General features: G+C 46.2%; 1 protein-coding gene across 7 annotated transcripts in view; it reads left to right on the top strand.

Moving 5' to 3' along the window:
* ZNF644 (zinc finger protein 644) overlaps positions 1-19,812 on the top strand; it is a 1,204,777-nt gene that overhangs the window by 700,656 nt on the left and 484,309 nt on the right. For all 7 annotated transcript variants that reach the window (XM_069641773.1, XM_069641770.1, XM_069641775.1 and 4 more), the window contains one exon: positions 12,331-15,302. In XM_069641773.1, the coding sequence (XP_069497874.1) occupies positions 12,362-15,302 (2,941 nt within the window). In that variant the 5' untranslated portion in view covers positions 12,331-12,361. The remainder of the gene's footprint in view (positions 1-12,330; positions 15,303-19,812) is intronic.

Genomic DNA, 19,812 nt, shown 5'->3' with positions numbered 1-19,812 from the left:
ACTTGTAGGGCGGACCTTCCCTACTGCCAATTTAGATCTAAAACCATCCACTGGCTCAAGGCTCACGCCACATAACGACCGCCTGCTCTCTTGCTGCCCTGATGCCCTACACCACTATGCTCGTAAATATGTACACTTAGGTTGTCATCTGTTTGACGTAGATATCTGTCATGAGACAACCTGCTCCTTGTATATAATATTGCCTATATTGTTTATCACTGTAAGTTATGCCTCCTCGGCGTGCATTGTTTCCATCTTGCGCGTCCAGCACTGTAACCACAGCCGGACCACGTACCTTCATATGTAACCAAGCTTTGCAATCCTCTTGTTGCCTCTGCGCCTTGCTACCTCTTGGTTAGGTGCGCAATATAAAAATAAATTAATGCTAAATACTAAATACTTTATGAAGAAACCAACAAACTGTCATCCAGGAGGCCAGTCCTTGAAAGTACCAGATCAGTTCCCCCTGCAGTTCAGACATTGTTGGGGACTGGGTGCAATCGAACGTGTACCTGTAGCAGAAAGAGCTCAAGGCTGGTACTCTCCTTATTTTCTGATCCTGAAAAAAGACAGAGTTGCGATCCATCTTGGGCTTGAGATGCTTGAAGTTCCTCTGGAAGGACAAGTTCAAGATGGCCACTCTTTCACAGATCCTACAGGCCCTTTTGCTCCAGGATTGGATGGTGTCCTTGGATCTTCAGGATGCTTATTTTCTTGTGCTGATTCATCTCAAGCACAGAAAATACCTGAGGTTCACAGTTGGCAGTTATATCAAATTCGAGTACTGCCATTCGGGCTGACCTCCGACCCAAGGGTATTCAACAAGCCGATGGCGGTGGTGGCAGCAAATCTACAGAGGGGGTATTCGCATTGACCCCTACCTGGACGTTTGGCTGATGAGAGCCTGTTCACCCAAGCAGGCTCTGGAACATCTGGACAGCACATGTTGCTCTCGCCACAAAGTGGGCTTCTCGCTCAACTTCAAGAAGTCCCACATGACACCTTACCAAAAGTTGCAATTCATTGTAGCAGTCCTGTACTCTTCCTTGGGAAAGCCTCGCCACCTGAGGTAAGGGCTATCCACATACCACAGATGGTAAGCAAATTTCAGAGTGCCACAAATCTTCTAGCCTTCGATTTTTCTGAGGTTAGCTTGGTCTCATGGCATCCTTCATTTTTCTTGTGCCAGTGGCCCCCCGAAGAATAAGGTCACTTCAGTGGGCCCTCTGGACTCGTCACAATTCTCCGACAGCATTACAGATCCCGAGTTGAGTAGCACAGGATCTCCTGTGGTGGGCCGTCAAAGAGAATGTGTTGAGGGAGAACCCTTTTGGCAGCCATGGCCGGAGATTACTGTGGTTACAGGTGCCTCACTTTCAGGTTGGGGTGAGGGGGAGGTCACACCAATGGTCTGACAATTGGTGGACACTGGTCTCCGTCGGAGTCCAAACTACATATCAACCTTTTGGAGCCAAGGGCAATCAGGCTAGCACTGAAGGCCTTTCTGCCCTATGAACGTGGCAAGAGTATCCTGATAATGACGTACAACACAGTGGCCATGCTTTACCTCAACAAGAGTTGGCGTAGGGTCACTACCACTGTGCAGAGAGGCGATGCAGCTCTGCTTTTGGGCACTGCAAAAAGGAATCTGTCGGCAGTTCATCCGACAGGAGAGGAAAACACACCGGCTGACACTTTGAGCGGGCAGAGCACTGTCTCCCACGAGTGGGAGCTAGCTCAGGAAGTCCTTCAAGAGTTCTCCACCTTTTGGGGAACCCCTCAAGTGGATCTGTTTGCGTCCAGTGTCAACAGGAAGTGCGACCTGTTCTGCTCCAGGATGTGCCCATCAGAGGAGCTTTAGGGGACGCGTTCGTAGGCCAGCAACTAAATCTCTATACTGCTGCCGCTGGAACAAAAATGTGCAGCTGGTGTAGAGTTGAAGGAATTGACCCTTTTTCTTATGGCACACCGTCGGTTTTGTCTTTTCTCCTACATCTAACCCATCAGGGGATACAGGTTGCTACGGCCAGGGCTTTCTGGCTGCACTGGCCATTTTCAAGTGCTCTCCAGAACGGGGTTCCTACTTCAAGATTCCTATTGTCATCCAGTTTTTAAAGGGTTTGACCAACCTCTTTCTGCCAGTTCCAATCATTGTTCCAGTCTGGGATCTCAACCTGGTTTTATAATTCCTGATGGGTTCTCCTTTTGAACCATTACATTCTTGTCCAATTAGGATGTTGTCTTTGAAAACATTATTCTTGATGCCCATCACCTTGGCTCGCAGAGTGAGTGAGCATCAGGCCTTGTCTTCAAAAGCTCCATTCAGTCTTCCACAAAGACGAGGTCGTTTTGAGGGTTCGCCTTGCTTCTTTTCTACCAGAAATAGTGTCTGAATTTCATTTGACACAAGAAAAATGTAACTTTCTACCCTCCTCCCCATCCATCTGAGGAGAGGTTACACAGACTCGACAGGAGAAGAGCCTTGAGCTTCTATATTAACAGGGTTTCTAAGATAAGACTGGACTACTACCTTTTTGTTGGTTACACTGGGCCTCAGAATGGGACAAGTGGTTACTAAACTGTCTCATGGATTATACTGCGTATATCTGAATGTTACAACTTGGCTGGGAAAGAGGTTCCTGAAGGTCTAAGGGGCCACCAAACTAGAGCTGTAGCCACTTTTCCAGCCCTCCATAGAGGGGTACCACTGCAGGACATCTGCAATGCTGCCACTTGGTCTTCTGTGCATACATTTGCCAAGCACTACTGTTTAGATTCCCTTTCGGGCCGGTAATCAAGATTTAGAAAGGCTGTTTTACACAGCATAAATCAAAATTGAGCTCTTCTTTCCCACCTCCTGCAAACCACTGCTATGGGAGAATGTCAAATTTGAGGAATATGTAGGAGGACGCAATTCATTCAAAGAACAAATTGCTTACCCCTAGTAATGTTTTTTCGACTGGATGTTCCTCCCACGTATTCCTCATTGCCCCTCCCAGCGATCCTTCCGTGATTTACACCTTCCTCTCGTTAACGCTCAAGTATTTCTCATCTTTGAGACTGCTCTGCTGGTGAGAAGAAAAGTCACAAACTGGGGCAACGGGCGCAGTGGGTGCCTTTTTTATACCCGCATCGATTTCCTACTCGAGGAGGACAGAGGCCCTCGAAAGATGGTCAACAACGCCTGGTGCCCGCTGATGAGAATTTTCCGAGCTCCGAGGAGGATATCGGAGTATATTAAAAAAATTAGAATACGTGGGACGAACATCCAGTTGAAAGAAAGAACATTTCCAGGGTAATTTTTAAAAGAAATACACTGCATCAGTCTACCAAGATGACGAAGATTGTGTTTCAGCACTCGAATCACTGAAGTCAGACTTTAGGTTAGTCTGCAAAATAGAATTAACCAGAAATGATTGATTTGAAGTGTAGTTTTGGCTTGTAGTCCTTTCATTACTGCTAGTTATTCAAGTTATTGTGAGCAAGTTGATTGGCTAGCCCAACTTGTGCAGTCCATTACACCTCATTGAGCTGCACCAGTCCGTACTTCTGTTTGGCATTCTGAGAGCCATCTTAAACCTCACAGTATCTTGCTAAGTAACTTAGTTTGTGGTGCCAGCAAATAATATTTTATATTGGGTGAAAACAGACCCTCCGGCGTTCGTATCCATAGCAGTTCTTAATCTTAACTTCTAGACTCATGCCTCACAAAACCAAAGCACTCCCCTTAGGCTAATGTCTGCAGTTCCGTCTGCTTCCACCCCCTAACATGTCTTTCCCTATTGTACATGGTGTACGATGAATGAATGAGCAAGCAAGTGAGAGTGAGCAAGAGAACAGGAGCAGCAGTGAGGGATCATTTTAAATGTGTTCTGTCTGCAGAGACCAATAGTGGGAGTGTGGGGAGGCAACCGTGTTGTGCCTACATGTTCATGCCTTCAATGCCTTTTGATGTTTTTTCATGATTTGTCATGCTTTGCAGTCGCATTACGCCTTTTATCTGGCTTCTTGATTGTGCCCCTCACAAACATGATCACATACTACTTTCTAACTTTATACTTTACACACGTTGACAAACCACTCGTACCTTGCAATTGAACAACAGCTATCCCACACATACAAACCCTGTTCAATCTCTTTACCTCTCCAACAGCTTGTCACACACAGCCCTCCAGCAACCCTCGACCAATGCACTCTCTCAGGGAAGTTCTTGTTGATATCAAATCAAATAAGCTACCTAAACCTGAGGCCTCCTTTCTGGATGCACATATACACTATGTGCCATCACTACAACTCCCCTGGAAACCTACCAGCACACAGAAATATGGTCCTCCGGTATGCACTCATCAATACAAGATTTGCAACCTACTTCTTTTACATGACCGTACTGCATAGAGGGCGCCGAAATAGTAGACTTTAAGCACAGGAGTGTTAGCATTGACGTTGCACTCGCTTCTCAAAGCCCATTATCCTTTCTGCCATTAATAATATGCTAATTTCTAACACTTGAAATACGTTGTGTATTTATGCAGACATTCCATAGCAGTTTACTTAAAACTAGTATCATCCATAATCTGCAGTCTTCTTATGTAGCTTTATTTCCTGCTGCTTCAAAAGTCTACTCTGCTGCTATTTGTGGCTGCATGTCGAGGGAATGCCCAAAAAAATGTATACCCTATGGAGCGAAAGATTGGACAGCCAAATAAAAAAGAAATAACCTTTTTTGTCTTGATACTGAAAGGCATACAACCTATTTCATGTATTCAAAGATAATCCGGAAAGGGAAGCATTACGATTTCCCCACTTCCCAGGCTTTACTGTCCATAGGAAGTGCTGATACAAAGTTTATTGAAAAAAGGGGGTGGAGCGCATCTACAAATAATATATGAAAAATCAGTCATGCCTATTGTGCAGTAACCATCTGATAATGTGAATATGCTAAAACACCCAATTTAGCACAGATCCTAAGAGAAAAACAAAAAGGGTATATCCTAATTATGTGCTGTAAAATCTAGGGATTACAGTCTTAATTGAAAAGCTACGCTAAAGCAATAATTTAAGGTGAGGCGTCTGTCTAAATAGTAGGTTTATCTACAATAGGAGTGGACTGGTGTCTGCATGTATTAGTACTGCATTCTTCAGGCTTCGACCAAACCATTCTATAGATGAGTTAGGATGTACCTTTCCCCCATATTACTTAACTTGATCCACTCTTCCGTCACTCTGAGAACTGCAAATTCATGGCGTTCTGTTTTGCCCATCTTAGTTATTTAAAAGTGAGGATGTCATTAACCTATTTAGGTTGGAGCCTGTTGCTCCTGATCCATGCTTTGGCATTTGCAATTCCTTGTCCTTTATTGTATACCTTTTTGTAGGAGCACTAATTGTGCCTGCTGTTGCAAATCCTGTTTTCGAGGGGATTAGGTCCTCTGACGTATTCCATATCTATGATATATCACCACAGCTGTGCTGCTTCGGAAAATCTTCGGCGTCTGCGTCCTGCGTCGATAAGCCGCACTCGAGGACCTCCTCCGACGGCTGACGTCACTGGATGTTATAAGTAGGACGCACGACGCCCGTAGCCTCAGTTCCATTTTTTCCACGAACGTGTTCGCTTCGGAGATCTCAGCGCGCCTCGACTCTTTGGAGTTTCTGTTCTTTCTCTTTCTCGGTTCTTCGAACCTGTTCGTATTGTGAAGTATATTCTTCGTGAAGATGTCTACCTCGTCTTCCACCCCGCGTCCGGGCTTTAAGAAGTGCTGGGACTGTGGGTCCAAGATGTCGGTGACTGACTCGCACGGCGCCTGCCTCTGGTGCCTCGGGTAGACCCATGACACGGATGACTGGGTGGACTGCCAGTTGCTCACGTCCAAAGCCTTGCGGCTGCGCAAGAAGTTGTCGGTAGGTAAGGTGTCCAAGCCACGGAACTTGAAGTCTTCGGGGCTTTCGACGGAGGATTCGAGGGGCGACTCTCCGCATCGTTGTCGTCGGAAGTCCAGTGGGTCTCGTCCCGGAGTCGGCCCACCACTCCTCTGCCTCTTCGAGGCACTCCCGGAAGTGCCGTCATCGGTCGCCTTCCCCGTCCTCATCCGAGGACTCCGCCCGTCAGAGGGTCGCTTATCCCATCAAGCATATAACGCCGGAGGAATGGGCTTCCTTCGGAAAGAAAATGTTAGCGATTCTCGAATCGCAGGGCACTGATCTGTCCGCGCCTCCGAGTGGGGTCGGTCGTGATCGGTCGAGAGACACTGCTCGCACGTCTTCGGGCTCGGGTGGTCGGCATGATTCGCGGGAGAGGTCCCGCTCGGACAAGGGGAATCGTTCTCGTCATGCCCAGTCCAGGTCCCGGTGCTCGATGTGCTGGAGACCGCGTGCACCTGTGGTGTCTTCGAGGAAGACGTCGACGCCGGTGACGCTGAGGATGACGAAGGACTCTTTCGAGGCCCCGCCTCCGAAGAAGTCGTCGACGCCCAGGCTGTCGAGGGACATGCTCGGGGCTCCGGCCTCGAGGCCTGTGTCGACACCATCAATGCTGTAAGCGCCGTGTTTGGAGTCGACGCCGATGCCCTCGACGCCTTTCGAGGCTGTTTCGACGGGGGTACCCCGGGGCTCGGTGGAATCCCCTAGAAAGGCTCTGGCCAAGGTCAAGCATGGCTTTGTTCCACATTCTGTGCCTTCTTACCGCCATCTTGAGTTTATTTCAGAGGTAGATGAGGGCTCTGATGATGGCATGGTTCCTGATACGGTGCCAGACGAGATTCTCTCGGGTCATAGCCAGATTGAGGACCTGCGGCAGTCCCTGCACGATGCCAGTGGGCTGGACACCTCTCCGGAGGTGGAGTTTTGTAGGCCTGAGCCTGGCACTCATGCCGACTCCTCGTACCGGCGTTTTATGTCTAGGGTCACCGAGTACTTGGGATGGTCTGCTCCCCCAGGGGACTTTCTTCAGGATGACCTTACGGATTTCCTCGACCAAGGTCCACCAACTGACCCGGTACTGCCGTTCCATATGGCTCTACAGAGGAGGGTGGCGGCGGCTTGGACTGCTCCGGAGAGTCTCCCGGCTGTGGGCAAGTCTTTGCCGTGAAAATACCGCCCAGCCAGTAGCGACCCCTGCTACTTGACCAAGCACCCCTCTCCGGAGAGTTTGGTGGTGCAGGCGGCTACGGCCCCGGCAAAGCAGGCGTCGTATGCTACCATCCCTCCTGATGGGGACAACAAGCGTTTTGACAGCTGGGGGAAGAAAGTGTTTCAGGCGGCCAACTCCGTATGTGCCTTGTCACGTTTCATGCACACTCTATGGAACTGTGTTTCATTAGCTGCTGAACATATTCCCGAAGGGGACAAACGGGATGGTTTCCTTGCCATGGTTCAGGATGGCAAGGATGCCATGTTTGAGGCCGTTCAGTCGGGTTTGGACATGGCAGATTGCGTGGCAGTCGGTCCATGGCGGCGAGCACCATGATACGCAGGTTTGTGTGGTTGCGAAAGTCGGGGTTTGCTCCTGATGTGCAGGTCCGGCTCCTCAACATGCCCTTTGACGGGGAACATCTTTTTGGCAGCAAGGCTGACGAGAGCCTTGAGAGGTTGCAGACCTCCAAAGCTGCAGCAAAGTCGTTGGGTGCTGCAGTTCGCCAACCTCAGCCTTTTCGTCCTAGGGGACAGCAATGGAGGGGAGGTTCCTTTCGTTATTACTCATCCTTTGGTAAAGCGAGAGGAGCTGCCAGTCAAAGGGGCCACTGTAGGAGTGCCAGAGGTGGAAAACAAGGTACTCAAGGTGCAAAGGCTGCTCGGGCTGTTGCCTCTTTGCCCTCAGGCAACGCCGCAGCTGCTTCAGCTCAGTCATGAGGCCATGTCCCATGTTTCGCCGGTTGGGGGAAGGCTGGCGCAGCATCTTGCAGAGTAGCGCGCCATTACTTCAGATGTGTGGTTTCTGGAGATCATAACCCACGGCTACTGTCTTCCTTTTCGGCAGAGGCCTCAATACAATCCACCGGGGAATCTCTCTTTGAAGAGTCCGGATCCGCTCCTTGCGCAGGATATTCAATCCCTGCTGGAGAAAGGCGCCATAGAACTGGTGCCTGCAGCGGAGAGGAACAAGGGATGGCATTCCCCTTATTTTTTGATTTCCAAGAAAGACGGGGGATTGAGACCCATCATGGACTTGCGCGGTTTGAACAAATTCCTCAGGAAGGACAAGTTTAAGATGGTTAGACTCTCTCAAGTCCTCCAGGCCCTTCAACTTCAGTCAGGACTGGTTGGTGTCTCTCGACCTCAAGGACACTTATTTTCATGTGCCGATACATCCAAAGCACAAGAAGTACCTGAGGTTCACGGCTGGCGACTCGCACTTTCAGTTTCGGGTCCTGCCGTTCGGATTTACCTCCGCCCCGAGGGTCTTCACCAAGCTCATGGTAGTGGTGGCAGCGCAGCTCAGAAAAGGGGGGATTCACGTCTACCCCTACCTGGACGATTGGTTGATAAGGGCGCGCGCTCCCAAGCAAGTCCTGGATAATGTCTGTCACCTGCCACTCCCTCCACAAGCTGGGCTTCTCCCTCAACTTAAAGAAGTCCCATTTGACACCAACTCAGAGGCTCCAGTACATCGGAGCTGTGCTCGACACGTCCCTGGGGCAGTGTTTTCCTCCCCAGGTAAGGGCTTGTCACATTCAGCAGATGGTGCACAAGTTTCAGCTTGCCCAAAGTCTCCCAGCGTTCGAGTTCTTGAGATTGCTCGGCCACATGGCATCCTGCATTCTTCTAGTGCCAAAGGACAGATTGCAGATGAGATCTTTGCAATGGGCACTCAAGCTCCAGGTTGTCGGACCCTGTTCAGGTGCCAGCCTCGGTCGCCCAGGACCTTCTGTGGTGTGCCGTCGAAGACAATCTGATGAAGGGGGCTCCATTTTGGCTACCCTGTTGATGATCGTGACGGACGCATCCCTCACGGGATGGGGAGCTCATGCCAACGAGTTGACAGTCAGCGGTCGTTGGTCTCCGTCGGAGTCCAGACTCCATATCAATCTGTTGGAGCTGAGGGCCGTCAGGCTACCCCTGACTGCTTTTCTGCCGACTGTGCAAGGGAAGAATGTCCTGATCCTGACGGACAATACGGTGGCCATGCACTACCTCAACAAAAAGGGGGGGGCAGGGTCACTTCCTCTGTGCAGGGAGGCAATGCACCTCTGGTTCTGGGAAATCCAGCAGGAAGTTTCGATCTCGGCAGTTCATCTGGCCGGAGACGAAAACGAGACAGCGGACGCTCTGAGCAGGCAGAGCGTGATCTCTCACGAGTGGGAGTTGGCTCAGGAGATTCTCCTGGAGATTTTTGCCCTTTGGGGGACACCTCAAGTGCATCTCTTCGCCTCCAGTGTCAACCAGAAGTGCGAGAGGTTCTGCTTGCGGGAATTTCCTCCAAAAGGAGCCTTAGGAGATGCGTTCATGGTGGAGTGGTAATTCCCACTGCTGTACGCGTTCCCTCCTGTCCCCGTCATCCCGCAAGTACTGTAGAGGTTCGGTTCCCGGATGATCCTCATTGCTCCGGCGTGGGCCCGGAGGATGTGGAACCCGGACCTTCTCGACTTGTCCATCTGCCCTCCACGTCGTCTTCCCTTCCGAGATGATCTGCTCTCACGGGAGGGGGGGGGTGAGGTTCTCCATCCAGAGGTCAGATTCCCTCAACCTTCACGCTTGGTTTCTGAAAGGTTGAGGTATAAGGATTGGGACCTCCCTGAAGCCGTGATGGGGGTGTTGCTCTCAGCCAGACGGCCAGCAACCAAGTCCCTGTAGCGTTGCCGTAAGTTCTGCGACTGGTGCAGGGTTGAGAATGTGGATCCTTTTGCATGTGACATTCCCCTGGTTCTGTCTTTTTTGCTTTCTTTGGCCCACAGGGGCTTGGAAGTGGGTACCGTTAAAGGTTACCTGGCGCCGCTGTCCATATTTAAGCGCTCGTCTGAGGAGTTTTCCTATTTTAAAATTCCTTTCATTTCTCAGTTTATGAAAGGGCTCACTGTGTTCCCTCCGTCACCTTTCCAGGTGCCCGGTTGGGAATTGAACCTTGTTATCAAGTTTCTGATGGGTGCTCCGTCTGAGCCTTTGCATTCATGCCCTTTGAGACTTAACTCTTAAAACTGTATTTTTGGTTGCGGTCACTTCCGCTCGCAGAGTGAGTGAGTTACAGGCACTTTCAGTTAAGCCACCCTTCACTGTGTTTCATAAGGACAGGGTTGTCCTTAGAGTTCGTCCTTCCTTTCTTCCGAAGGTGGTGTCAGAATTTCATTTAGGCCAGAAGGTTGTTCTTCCTGCGTTTTATCCTCATCCTCATCCTCATCCTCATCCACATCCTGGTAAGGAAGAGGAGAGGCTCCATAGGCTTGTTCTAGGAGAGCGTTAAGCTTTTATATTTCACGCATGTCCGGGTCAGAGTGGACGATCAACTCTTCATTGGTTACGCTGTGAAGCGTTTGGGACAAGCTGTGACTAAGCAGACTTTGTCTCGCTGGATTATTCTGGCTATTTCTGAGTGTTACCGCTTGGCGGGTAAGGACCCACCGCTCGGCTTGCTGGCCCATTCTACCATGGGTATGGCTGCCTCTACTGCCCTACAGAGGGGTGTTCCTATTCGTAACATCTGTGATGCAGCCACCTGGGCTTCGGTACATACTTTTGTACGTCACTACTCCCTCGATTCCATCCGTGGGCAGGATCTGGCCTTTGGCAAGGCGGTCCTTTACTCCGCAATTTGATTGGGCATTCTAAATTTCTGTTTTCTAAATTATTTTCCCACCTCCTTGCATTAGTACTGCTTTGGGAGTCTGTCATAGATATGGAATACGTCGGAGGACCCAATCCCCTCGAAGAACAAGTTACTCTTACCTGGAAACGTTCTTTCGATGGGATGGTCAGACGACGTATTCCAGATCGCTCCCTCCCTGCCTTCCCACTACAGAATTGCAGCTTGCGTTTCCGCAAGGCTTTGTGTGTCAGACTGGCAGTAGACTGGTGGCACACGTTCTGGGAAAAAAACAACTGAGGCTACGGGCATTGTGTGTCCTACTTATAACATCCAGTGACGTCGGCCATCGGAGGAGGTCCTCGAGGGCAGCGTATCGACGTCATCGACGCAGGACGCAGACGCCGTAGATTTTCCGAAGCAGCACAGCTGTGGTGATTATATGTCATAGATATGGAATATGTCGTCGGACCATCCCATCGAAAGAACATTACCAGGTATGAGAGTAACTTATTTGGTGACAACCAGTGTAAACAATACATGGTGTCCTGCTAGTCTCACTCATCAGTGTCTGCTATCCATCTTCCGGGAAACCAATTTTCTAGTTTAGGTGGCCACAAAGAGCTATACAGTGGGGCAGCTCAACGCGAATCACTGCTAGACTGGTTGAATGTGGTCCTGTTGAATTAGGTTTTCAGACCTGCAGCAACTGTTAAATTATTGTAGATGAGTTTACTATTTCGATAAATGCCCCCCTCCATTTATTTATCCTTGATCAAACAATTGAAACAAGTACAAGGTTACACAGTGAAATGAGATTTCTCCTTGCTTCATTTATTTCCATTACGTTGTTTGCTAAATTAGATTACTTTGCGCTCACATTTTTAGATAGCTGAACCATAACGGGCATCTGTGATTTCAGTTTTTTTTTCCCCACCCTTGGTTTTGTATATTTGTCTAGCCACTTTTTTTTGTAATGCCCATTGCATAGATCTCATTGGGGACCGTAAAGCCTTGCCAGTAAAAGCGTTATGCTTCTATTTCCTGGCCTTTGAAAAAATAAATTGGGTTGGACTGCTTTATCTCAGTGTGGTATCCCTATAAAGATGTTACTGCCCAATAACAGGCTTTAAGTGATAACGACCTGTACCTTTTATGGCCCTCAGGTGATGCCAGTGGTTCATAAGTGGTATATTGGCCTATAATCTGTGACTTTCTGCCTTTGCCCACCCCTACAGTTCTATGGCTCTAGTTTCCCCCCTGCAAAACGCCTGTGCCCAGGGTTTGTGGTGTCAGCAAAAGGCTGTATGGTTCTCAGAACAAAGAATGGGTCTATTTCTGCTCAAGGGAAAAGAATGACTGTTTCGACAATGGACATATACAACAATGTAGCATGCAGCCTCTTTTGTCTTCAGCTGACCTATTGTCATTTTAAAAATGGCTCTGCAGGAATTTCCTTATCTTGAATAACACAGTATTTTCATGATTCACTATTTTGACATATCTGTATACAAGCTCTATGGAAAAACCAGTTTAAAATGCGTAAATGAATAGGAAATCTTTTTGGTGGCTAAACCTTCTTTTGTTCTTTCTTTTAGAGTAAATGTGTTTAATGGAAAGAACGGCAACATGGAGGAGATGAAAACAAATATTGCCCTTACTGATGCTAAGGAGTGCCTCCTGGATGACAGCAATTTAAACCCTGTTGAGCAAGATCGCATACTACTTGACAAACCTCCAGCGAGTCAAACACCATTTCACAAAAATGATACGTTGGCTCTGCTTGAAGAACTACCAAGGGACAAATCTGCAAAAGCCTTAAGCGGAATTCAGTCTGCTTTATTTATACATGCTGGTGCTACCACTGCGTCAAGTGAAAACCTTGTCTTAACTGAAGGAACTGTTAATGGACCAGTTTCACACTCTGCTTTACCAGCTTCCAGCGTGAATAAAGGCAGTGTTTCATTAACTACTGGACAATCTGCTGGTCATTGTACGGATTCATGTTCAGTTGTGATGGTTGAACATGTACCCATCCAGCTCGCATCAGATCAGATGTTATTTTCTTTGCCAGATGTAGCAAATGCAAACTACCTGGCCCATTCCATGAACAAATCACCTACCTCTGATTCACTTGCTAATTGTGAAATGCAAAAGGATACAGATGATAGTTTGAACACATGTGGTTCACCAAGCCCTCAAATTGAACTTTGCCAGGATACCAAAAGTATGCTTGTAAAGGACGAAGGTATTGAGTCATCAACAGAGGTTTGTCAAGCTACAGACAATTCTAGACCACAACTTAATTCAAATCAGGATCCACAAAAAGACTATATGCAGCATATTATGAATGATGAAACAGAAAAGCCTCAAATTCAGTGCACAGTACGAACAGAAAAAAGGAGGAAAAGGAAAATGGATGTCAGTAAAATTACTCGTTATTTTCCTGAGGATTCTTATGATTTAGATAATAGTCCTAAGAAACTTAAACTACTGGATGACGAGGGTGTGGAGCAGTGTGACGAACAACAATTAGATGTGCTGCCAGACTGCTCTTTAAACAAAGTGAAGTCCGAGCCATTGTTTGATGAATCTGGAGAAAGTTACCCAGATGAAACAGTAGATGCTTTTGAGGACTACGTCTATAGCCCTGTTAGTAGATTTATTGATGATGTGTCGCCTGTTCATTCAAATGACTTTCTGTTGAATACATTTAATGAAACTGACCAATTCTTTAGGACTACTAGCAGTGGTGATCAAGAACCCTCTTTTTACCCGTGCACAAAATGCAATGTGAATTTTAGAGAAAAAAAACATTTGCACAGGCATATGATGTATCATTTAGACAGCAACAGTCATTTTCGACACCTCAATATCCCACGTCCATATGCATGCAAGGAATGTGGAAGGACGTTTCGAGATCGTAACTCCCTTCTTAAGCATATGGTTATTCATCAAGAGAGAAGGCAAAAATTAATGGAAGAAATTCGTGAATTAAATGAACTGCAGGATGAAGGCAGAGGTGCAAGATTACAATGTCCACAATGTGTGTTTGGCACAAATTGTCCAAAAACATTTGTTCAGCATGCAAAAACCCATGAGAAGGATAAACAATATCATTGTTGCGATGAGTGCAACTTCATGGCGATAACAGAAAATGAACTTGATTGCCATAGAAGCATTGCCCACACATCAACTATGAATGGTTCAATGTTCACCAATGAAATATCCCAAAGAAAAGCTCAAAAAAAGCTTTCAGAAAAATCTGCATTTTTGCTTCCGTCAAAGTCTCCTGTATTCATGTGCAAACTCTGTCCTTTTACTACTACTTCTAGAAATGTTTTAAAAAAGCACATTGAATACCTGCACCCTGCATCTTGTGTGGATCAGTTCAACAGTCATGTTTTTCTTGAGAACAGAGAAAGTGACATAACGGGTGAACTTTTAGATTTTGGTAGCCAAACTAAGCAGTTCATAAACCAGTCTACATTCCCAAAGAACACTCTTTTAAAACACGATCTCAAAAGACCATTTGGATCAACTTCTCAATCGAGCAGCTTTACAAAAAATCACAGAAAGCAAAACATCCAAAAATCGGGGAAGTACCTTGCACAAGAAGATGTATATTTTCAGCACAGTTCCCCAAATCAAAACATTCTAATAAAAAATGACCAAAGCCATAGGTATTTCAATCAAATGGCAAAGCAAAAGTCAGATTTCAAATTGAATAGTGCCTACTTGTGCAAACAGGAACAGCAACGGTATAGTATGGCTGAAGGCCCAAATCGCCACTATTTGAATTTTAAAAAGGAAGGAAGGCTTGCAGATTCTGCACATTTGTTTCCAACACAAGGTAATACGCAAAGTAGTGGCGTTAATCTAAATTCTCCTAATCGTAATGTAAAAAAGTCTGATCGCCATGCATCTATGCAGAGTGTTAAGAAAATTAAGAGGGAAGATCTAGATACTGAAGAAGATTTAGATGGTTATCCAGATTTTCTTCATAACATGACTGTTGTCGTTCTACAGAAATTTGACCGCTCAGAAAAAAAGAACACTTATGACACAGAGGATGAAAGTTCATGGGATAATGGTGAAATATGTGATTATGCATCCAAGGCAACAGAGGATGACTCTTATAACAATATTGCATCAAATGCAAATGTACATACTTTGTTTAAAAAAGTGAAGGATCAAACTTCCGATCAGAAAGTCTACCTGAATTCTCAGCATACGGATGATTTTTATTTTGAGTATTATGATGATGCTGAAGGTAGATTTATGCATGAATTGCAGGATGGTGAACATACAGAAAATGCAGAAACTGCATTGCCAAATCACAACTCCATTTTTGATTGGGCAGATTTGTCTCTCGAAAAAAAGAATTGCCCCTATTGCCCTGCAATATTTGAAACTGGTGTGGGGTTATCCAATCATGTTCGTGGACATCTTCACAGAGCAGGATTGACCTATGAAGCCCGCCATGTAGTGTCTCCAGAGCAGATAGCGACAAGTGACAAAATGCAGCACTTCAAAAGAATTGGAACGCCAATTAAACGAATTAGAAAAGGTACGTTTAGTCAATGAGGCACAGAACTAGTTCTAGTGTTTTTAATGCAACACTTCAGCATTTGGGGCTAAAGCCAAGTGTTTTTCTTACATTGGTCGATGGGGATGAGAGCCAGTTTGCTTGTTTTCCGTGGACTAGAATGTATAGTATACAAGTATACTCAAAGGCCACAATGCACACTTACAAAAATGATCTACAATTTGTTTTTGGTATGATGGTGTTCTAGATTATCATGAAGCAATCTTTATTCAATCTAGTGTTCAGATTTTCATTTTGTGTTTATCGCAGTAGATATGTATTGACTGTGGTTATGTCTGTAATTGCTTGCTGTGATTTTGGCCCTCTGCCCACAATGCTGAACACTTAAGCGCTGCTGTCGGATTGCTTAATCTGTTCTTGGGTTCTGTTGAAGGGTGCAGAGTTGCAAACATATACCAGAGATTTTTGCAAAAGAGGGCAAGGAATTTTAATGTCTTTTGATTTCCGAGCAAAAGAATATTGTTTTATGTGGAAGCTAAGTTATGGTGGGTTTAAAAGGTCTCGGAAAACCATTTTAAGCCCTATATAAGTCTGCAGTCCTAACCATAGCAACGACAAGCCAGGGTGCTATCCTCCTGTCGAGCAAACATAAATCTAAGGGCCTGTCGGCTGCAACTACATTGTTGACAACAGCACCCTTATCGACTGCAACATGGTTGAGTAAACATAAGTCCTCCAAGGCCCCCACAATGCATGGGGAAAAATCCTTGCGTCTCGAACTCCTCCGTCATCAAGTCAATGAAAACCGACTAGTCAAAACTCGTCCGATAAACAGAAATGTGAAAGTAGAATAATACATTTGAGCCAAGTCACACAAGCCACAGTGCCACCTATTAACCATTGCTGTAAGTTCACCTGTAGTTCAGGGCAACATCAGCAAGGCACTGTGGGGCATGCAGATTTGCCAATTTGCAAGCCTTTAGCTCCCGAATAATTGTCAAAACTGTAGTGCACTGATGATCCCTAATAAGGGTGACATCGAGTATGTGGTTGTCTGATGTCTGTAGATCGGTCGGTCTTGGCTGGATAAAGCTATGTTTAAATTAGCACTGCCCTGTAAAACGGACAATTATCTTGAGCAAAAGGCTGTAATTTGGGCGAATTTGCATACCGACAATGCCATGCTGATGTGACTCTGAATTGGAGGTGAATGTTCAGCTATGGTTACTAGATGGGTCTGTGGCATGTGACTTGGCGCAAATGGATTATTCTACTTTCCCATGGAAGCGCGGAATGCAAATTATTCACTGTCCATTTACAGAGAAAAAAATTGTTTTGCTCAGGATATCATTGCAGGGTCCACCGGATAGAAGGGCTGGGGCAGCTAGGTGATCGCATGGAATCCTTGTGTAGCTTGGTGTTCGTTGCTTCCCAGGACTTGGAAATTCCAGAGTGAGTCGTTGGGTTTCATATGCCATCCAATCAGGACATTGATCTGATTTCTAGGTACTGACAACAAAGCAGAGAACTCTGATTTTTGGCACTTAATTGATGCTCTCTGCCATCTAAAGTCTTTTGAGACTCTTCAAAGGGAAAGCAGTAACTTTGGCCGAACATTTGTCAATATGTTCTCTAACATTGGATCTTTCATCGATTCACATGCTGTGAATATTCCAGGGCAAGAAGTTGGGAATACTCACTTTGTTGCCCTTGCTTAAAGCAAAGAAAACCTTCAATTTTGTAGCATGTCACCCTTCTTATGGGTGCTTTTGGTCCCAACTAATGGGACATTGAATTGTTGGCCCATTAGACCCTCCTCCCATCAGATTCTAACTGTGTCACTCTGATGGGAGTCTTATCTCCTGAGAGAAAATATCATCTTTGGAATTGTTGCCTTGAAGATTAATTGTGGTATCACAACTATAAAAAGAAGGTCTTCGTTCTTGTCATGTCTTTACAGATAAGTGTGGATGAAAGGCAAAAAGAAAGCCTTGTTTAAGGTCTGTATCACCTGCAGCCTTAATGTCGTTGAGAGGCACACAGTGTATCTGTTTGTACCCCCATCACACCGTAGAACTAGGGGTGTCACAGTATTGGTTTTATGACGGTATGATAACCTTCTTGCCAAATGACAGTAAATAATGGTTATCGCAGTATAGCAGGTGGAGTTAACTATTCTTAAATATTTTCTTAGAGGTCATAAATTGTCAGCATTTTCAAACTTGTCTCTGCGCATTTTTAGCTGATCCGCCATGAATCTAAGGAGGCTGCAGGTTTGGTCTTACATGGCGCTCACTCGATCGCCTTGAATGGAAGAGTGACTAGTGGAAGTGTTCAAATGCAAATTTTGAGCAGTGAGCTTAATGCTCAGTCACAGGTCATCGCTTTGGGCATCATGACCCCTTGCTGCGATCAGTCATAAAAGTTTGTTTTGATAACGCTTTATCCCATTAAACAGAGAAAAGTCACTCATGTGAGGTCTGAAAGCCCATGTCATTGTGTTTCTTTTGTCAAAATGTCATAGCCAACACAGTCACCGAAAGGTTGCATATTGATCAAATCACTATACCTTGTTTACCATCTGCCTGGTGTATTATAAAGGTCTGATGTTGGTGTCACCACTGACCATGTAATCCTAACAGGACAGCGTTCAGTGGGCGCTGTTGAGTTCTTTCTTGATTCTTGCAATAAATGTTCATTTTCCTTCTTAAAGATAGTGGAACAAAAACATTTTGAAAATGACAAAGTTAAAATACATATCAGCACAAATATAGCCTGGACCACCACCTCACCACAGCCACATCATTGCCGTTTTCCCCAGGTCTGAGCGCATTAGGACCCTTGTCATATGAGTTGAGACGGAGGAATGCTTTTGTGGTGGAGTCCCAAATCGAGGATAGACCTGAGAAATATCTCACCCCCCATTGCTCTGGATACCTCAAATTGAATGTAGAATCTGTCCTGCCTGCTTGGGTCCAGTGCCATATGCAGAAGGCAGGTGAAGGATCAAGCAAAGCAGCAACTCTATTGCCAATGTGCAAATATACACAGAGGACAGTGGGGGGTGGGGGGGTTTATATACTAGCACAAAGCACTGATGGGCCCAGCTACAGTCTACATAGCTAACATTTTTTGTGGACATGCATCAGAAGGGCATCCAGTTCATTCCCCCCTTTGAATTCTGGGATTTGTAGTTCCTCATCTTTCAAATTGGTGGGAAAACTACAAATCGGCTGATCTTTAACCCGACTCTACTGATCAGCAAAGAGGTGTCACAGCATCAAAGCTTTGTTTACTAATGTGGCCTCACTTTCCCTATGCTCTTGTCTGCCGAACAAGGCCCCCTTGGCAGACGCCACATCCCACAGTGCATGATCAAGACTGTGCAGCACTTGCTTACTGCAGCCTTTCCAAATCAGATTGAAAAGCTCACTTAATAGCTGCAGGCCCTAAAACGGTATACCGGTATAAACAACGTGACAGTTATTATAGTTCAATTAAGTTGTTCACTGTATCTATAACAGTATAACGGTATACCCCTACGTAGAACACTGCAGAATTTGTAAGGGTTTTAGTTTGAAAACCCCGAAAGACCGGAATCGTCGCCTTGTGTCGTGGCTAAAGGAGGGACGTTGGGTCTCCGAGGTATGGCCCTCCACAAGGAAAAAAAGGCCACGCTGTAGCTAGGTCAAAAGAAAGACCATCTAAAAAGCATAAGTGCCATGACGCCCACGGCCGTCGGCGAGAGGTCTTGTCGTTGAAGGCAGAGAGACCCTCAATGCCATTAAAACCTGCGTCATCAGGCAAACTGGCAATCGGCCCGTCATTGAACAAATCGGCTAAGGAAAAGTTGAGGAAACCCCCCTGCTGAGTTGCCGACGACAGCCCATTAGAAGTCTGCAGTCGTAGCGACGACGACAAGCCAAGGTGCTACCCTCCTGTCAAGCAAACAGCAGAAATCTAAGGGCCCGCCGACTGTAACTACATCATTGACAACAGTACCCTTATCGACTGCAACATCGTCGAGTAAACATAAGTCCTGCAAGGCCCCCATGATGCATGGGAAAAAATCCTTGACGAGTCTTGTAAACTCCTCTGCTGTCAAGTCAACAAAAATCGACGTGTCAACACTCGTCAGATAAGCTAAAGTCAACGACCACATCAACGGAGGCCACACCTCTGTCCACAGCGGATATGAGAGCTTCAGTGAAAGTAGCCTCGTCAACTGTGAAACTGACCACAAAGTTCAAAAAACTAGGGCTAAGGTCTCACAGACTGGATCTAATGTCTTGGGGAAGACCATGCCTAAATCCCTCCCAAAGAAAGCAGACTACACAGTGGGCATTACACACCAAAATGACGCACCCCCCCTAAGGGCAGTGCATGTACAGGTTATCCAGTCACCAGTATCACCCTTTGCTTACTCAGAAGTTATCCCGGAGAACACACTACAGTGAAATAGATGCAGGTTTTGAAGAACAGCATGGAAAGCACAGATTTCAGGTTCTGAACAGTCTGTGATGTTGCAGGA

Source organism: Ambystoma mexicanum, chromosome 1q (genome assembly GCF_040938575.1).
Source record: "Ambystoma mexicanum isolate Mex_15411 chromosome 1q, UKY_AmexF1_1, whole genome shotgun sequence".
Taxonomy (NCBI): Eukaryota; Metazoa; Chordata; class Amphibia; order Caudata; family Ambystomatidae; genus Ambystoma; species Ambystoma mexicanum.
This window is presented reverse-complemented; position numbering and strand designations above follow the sequence as displayed.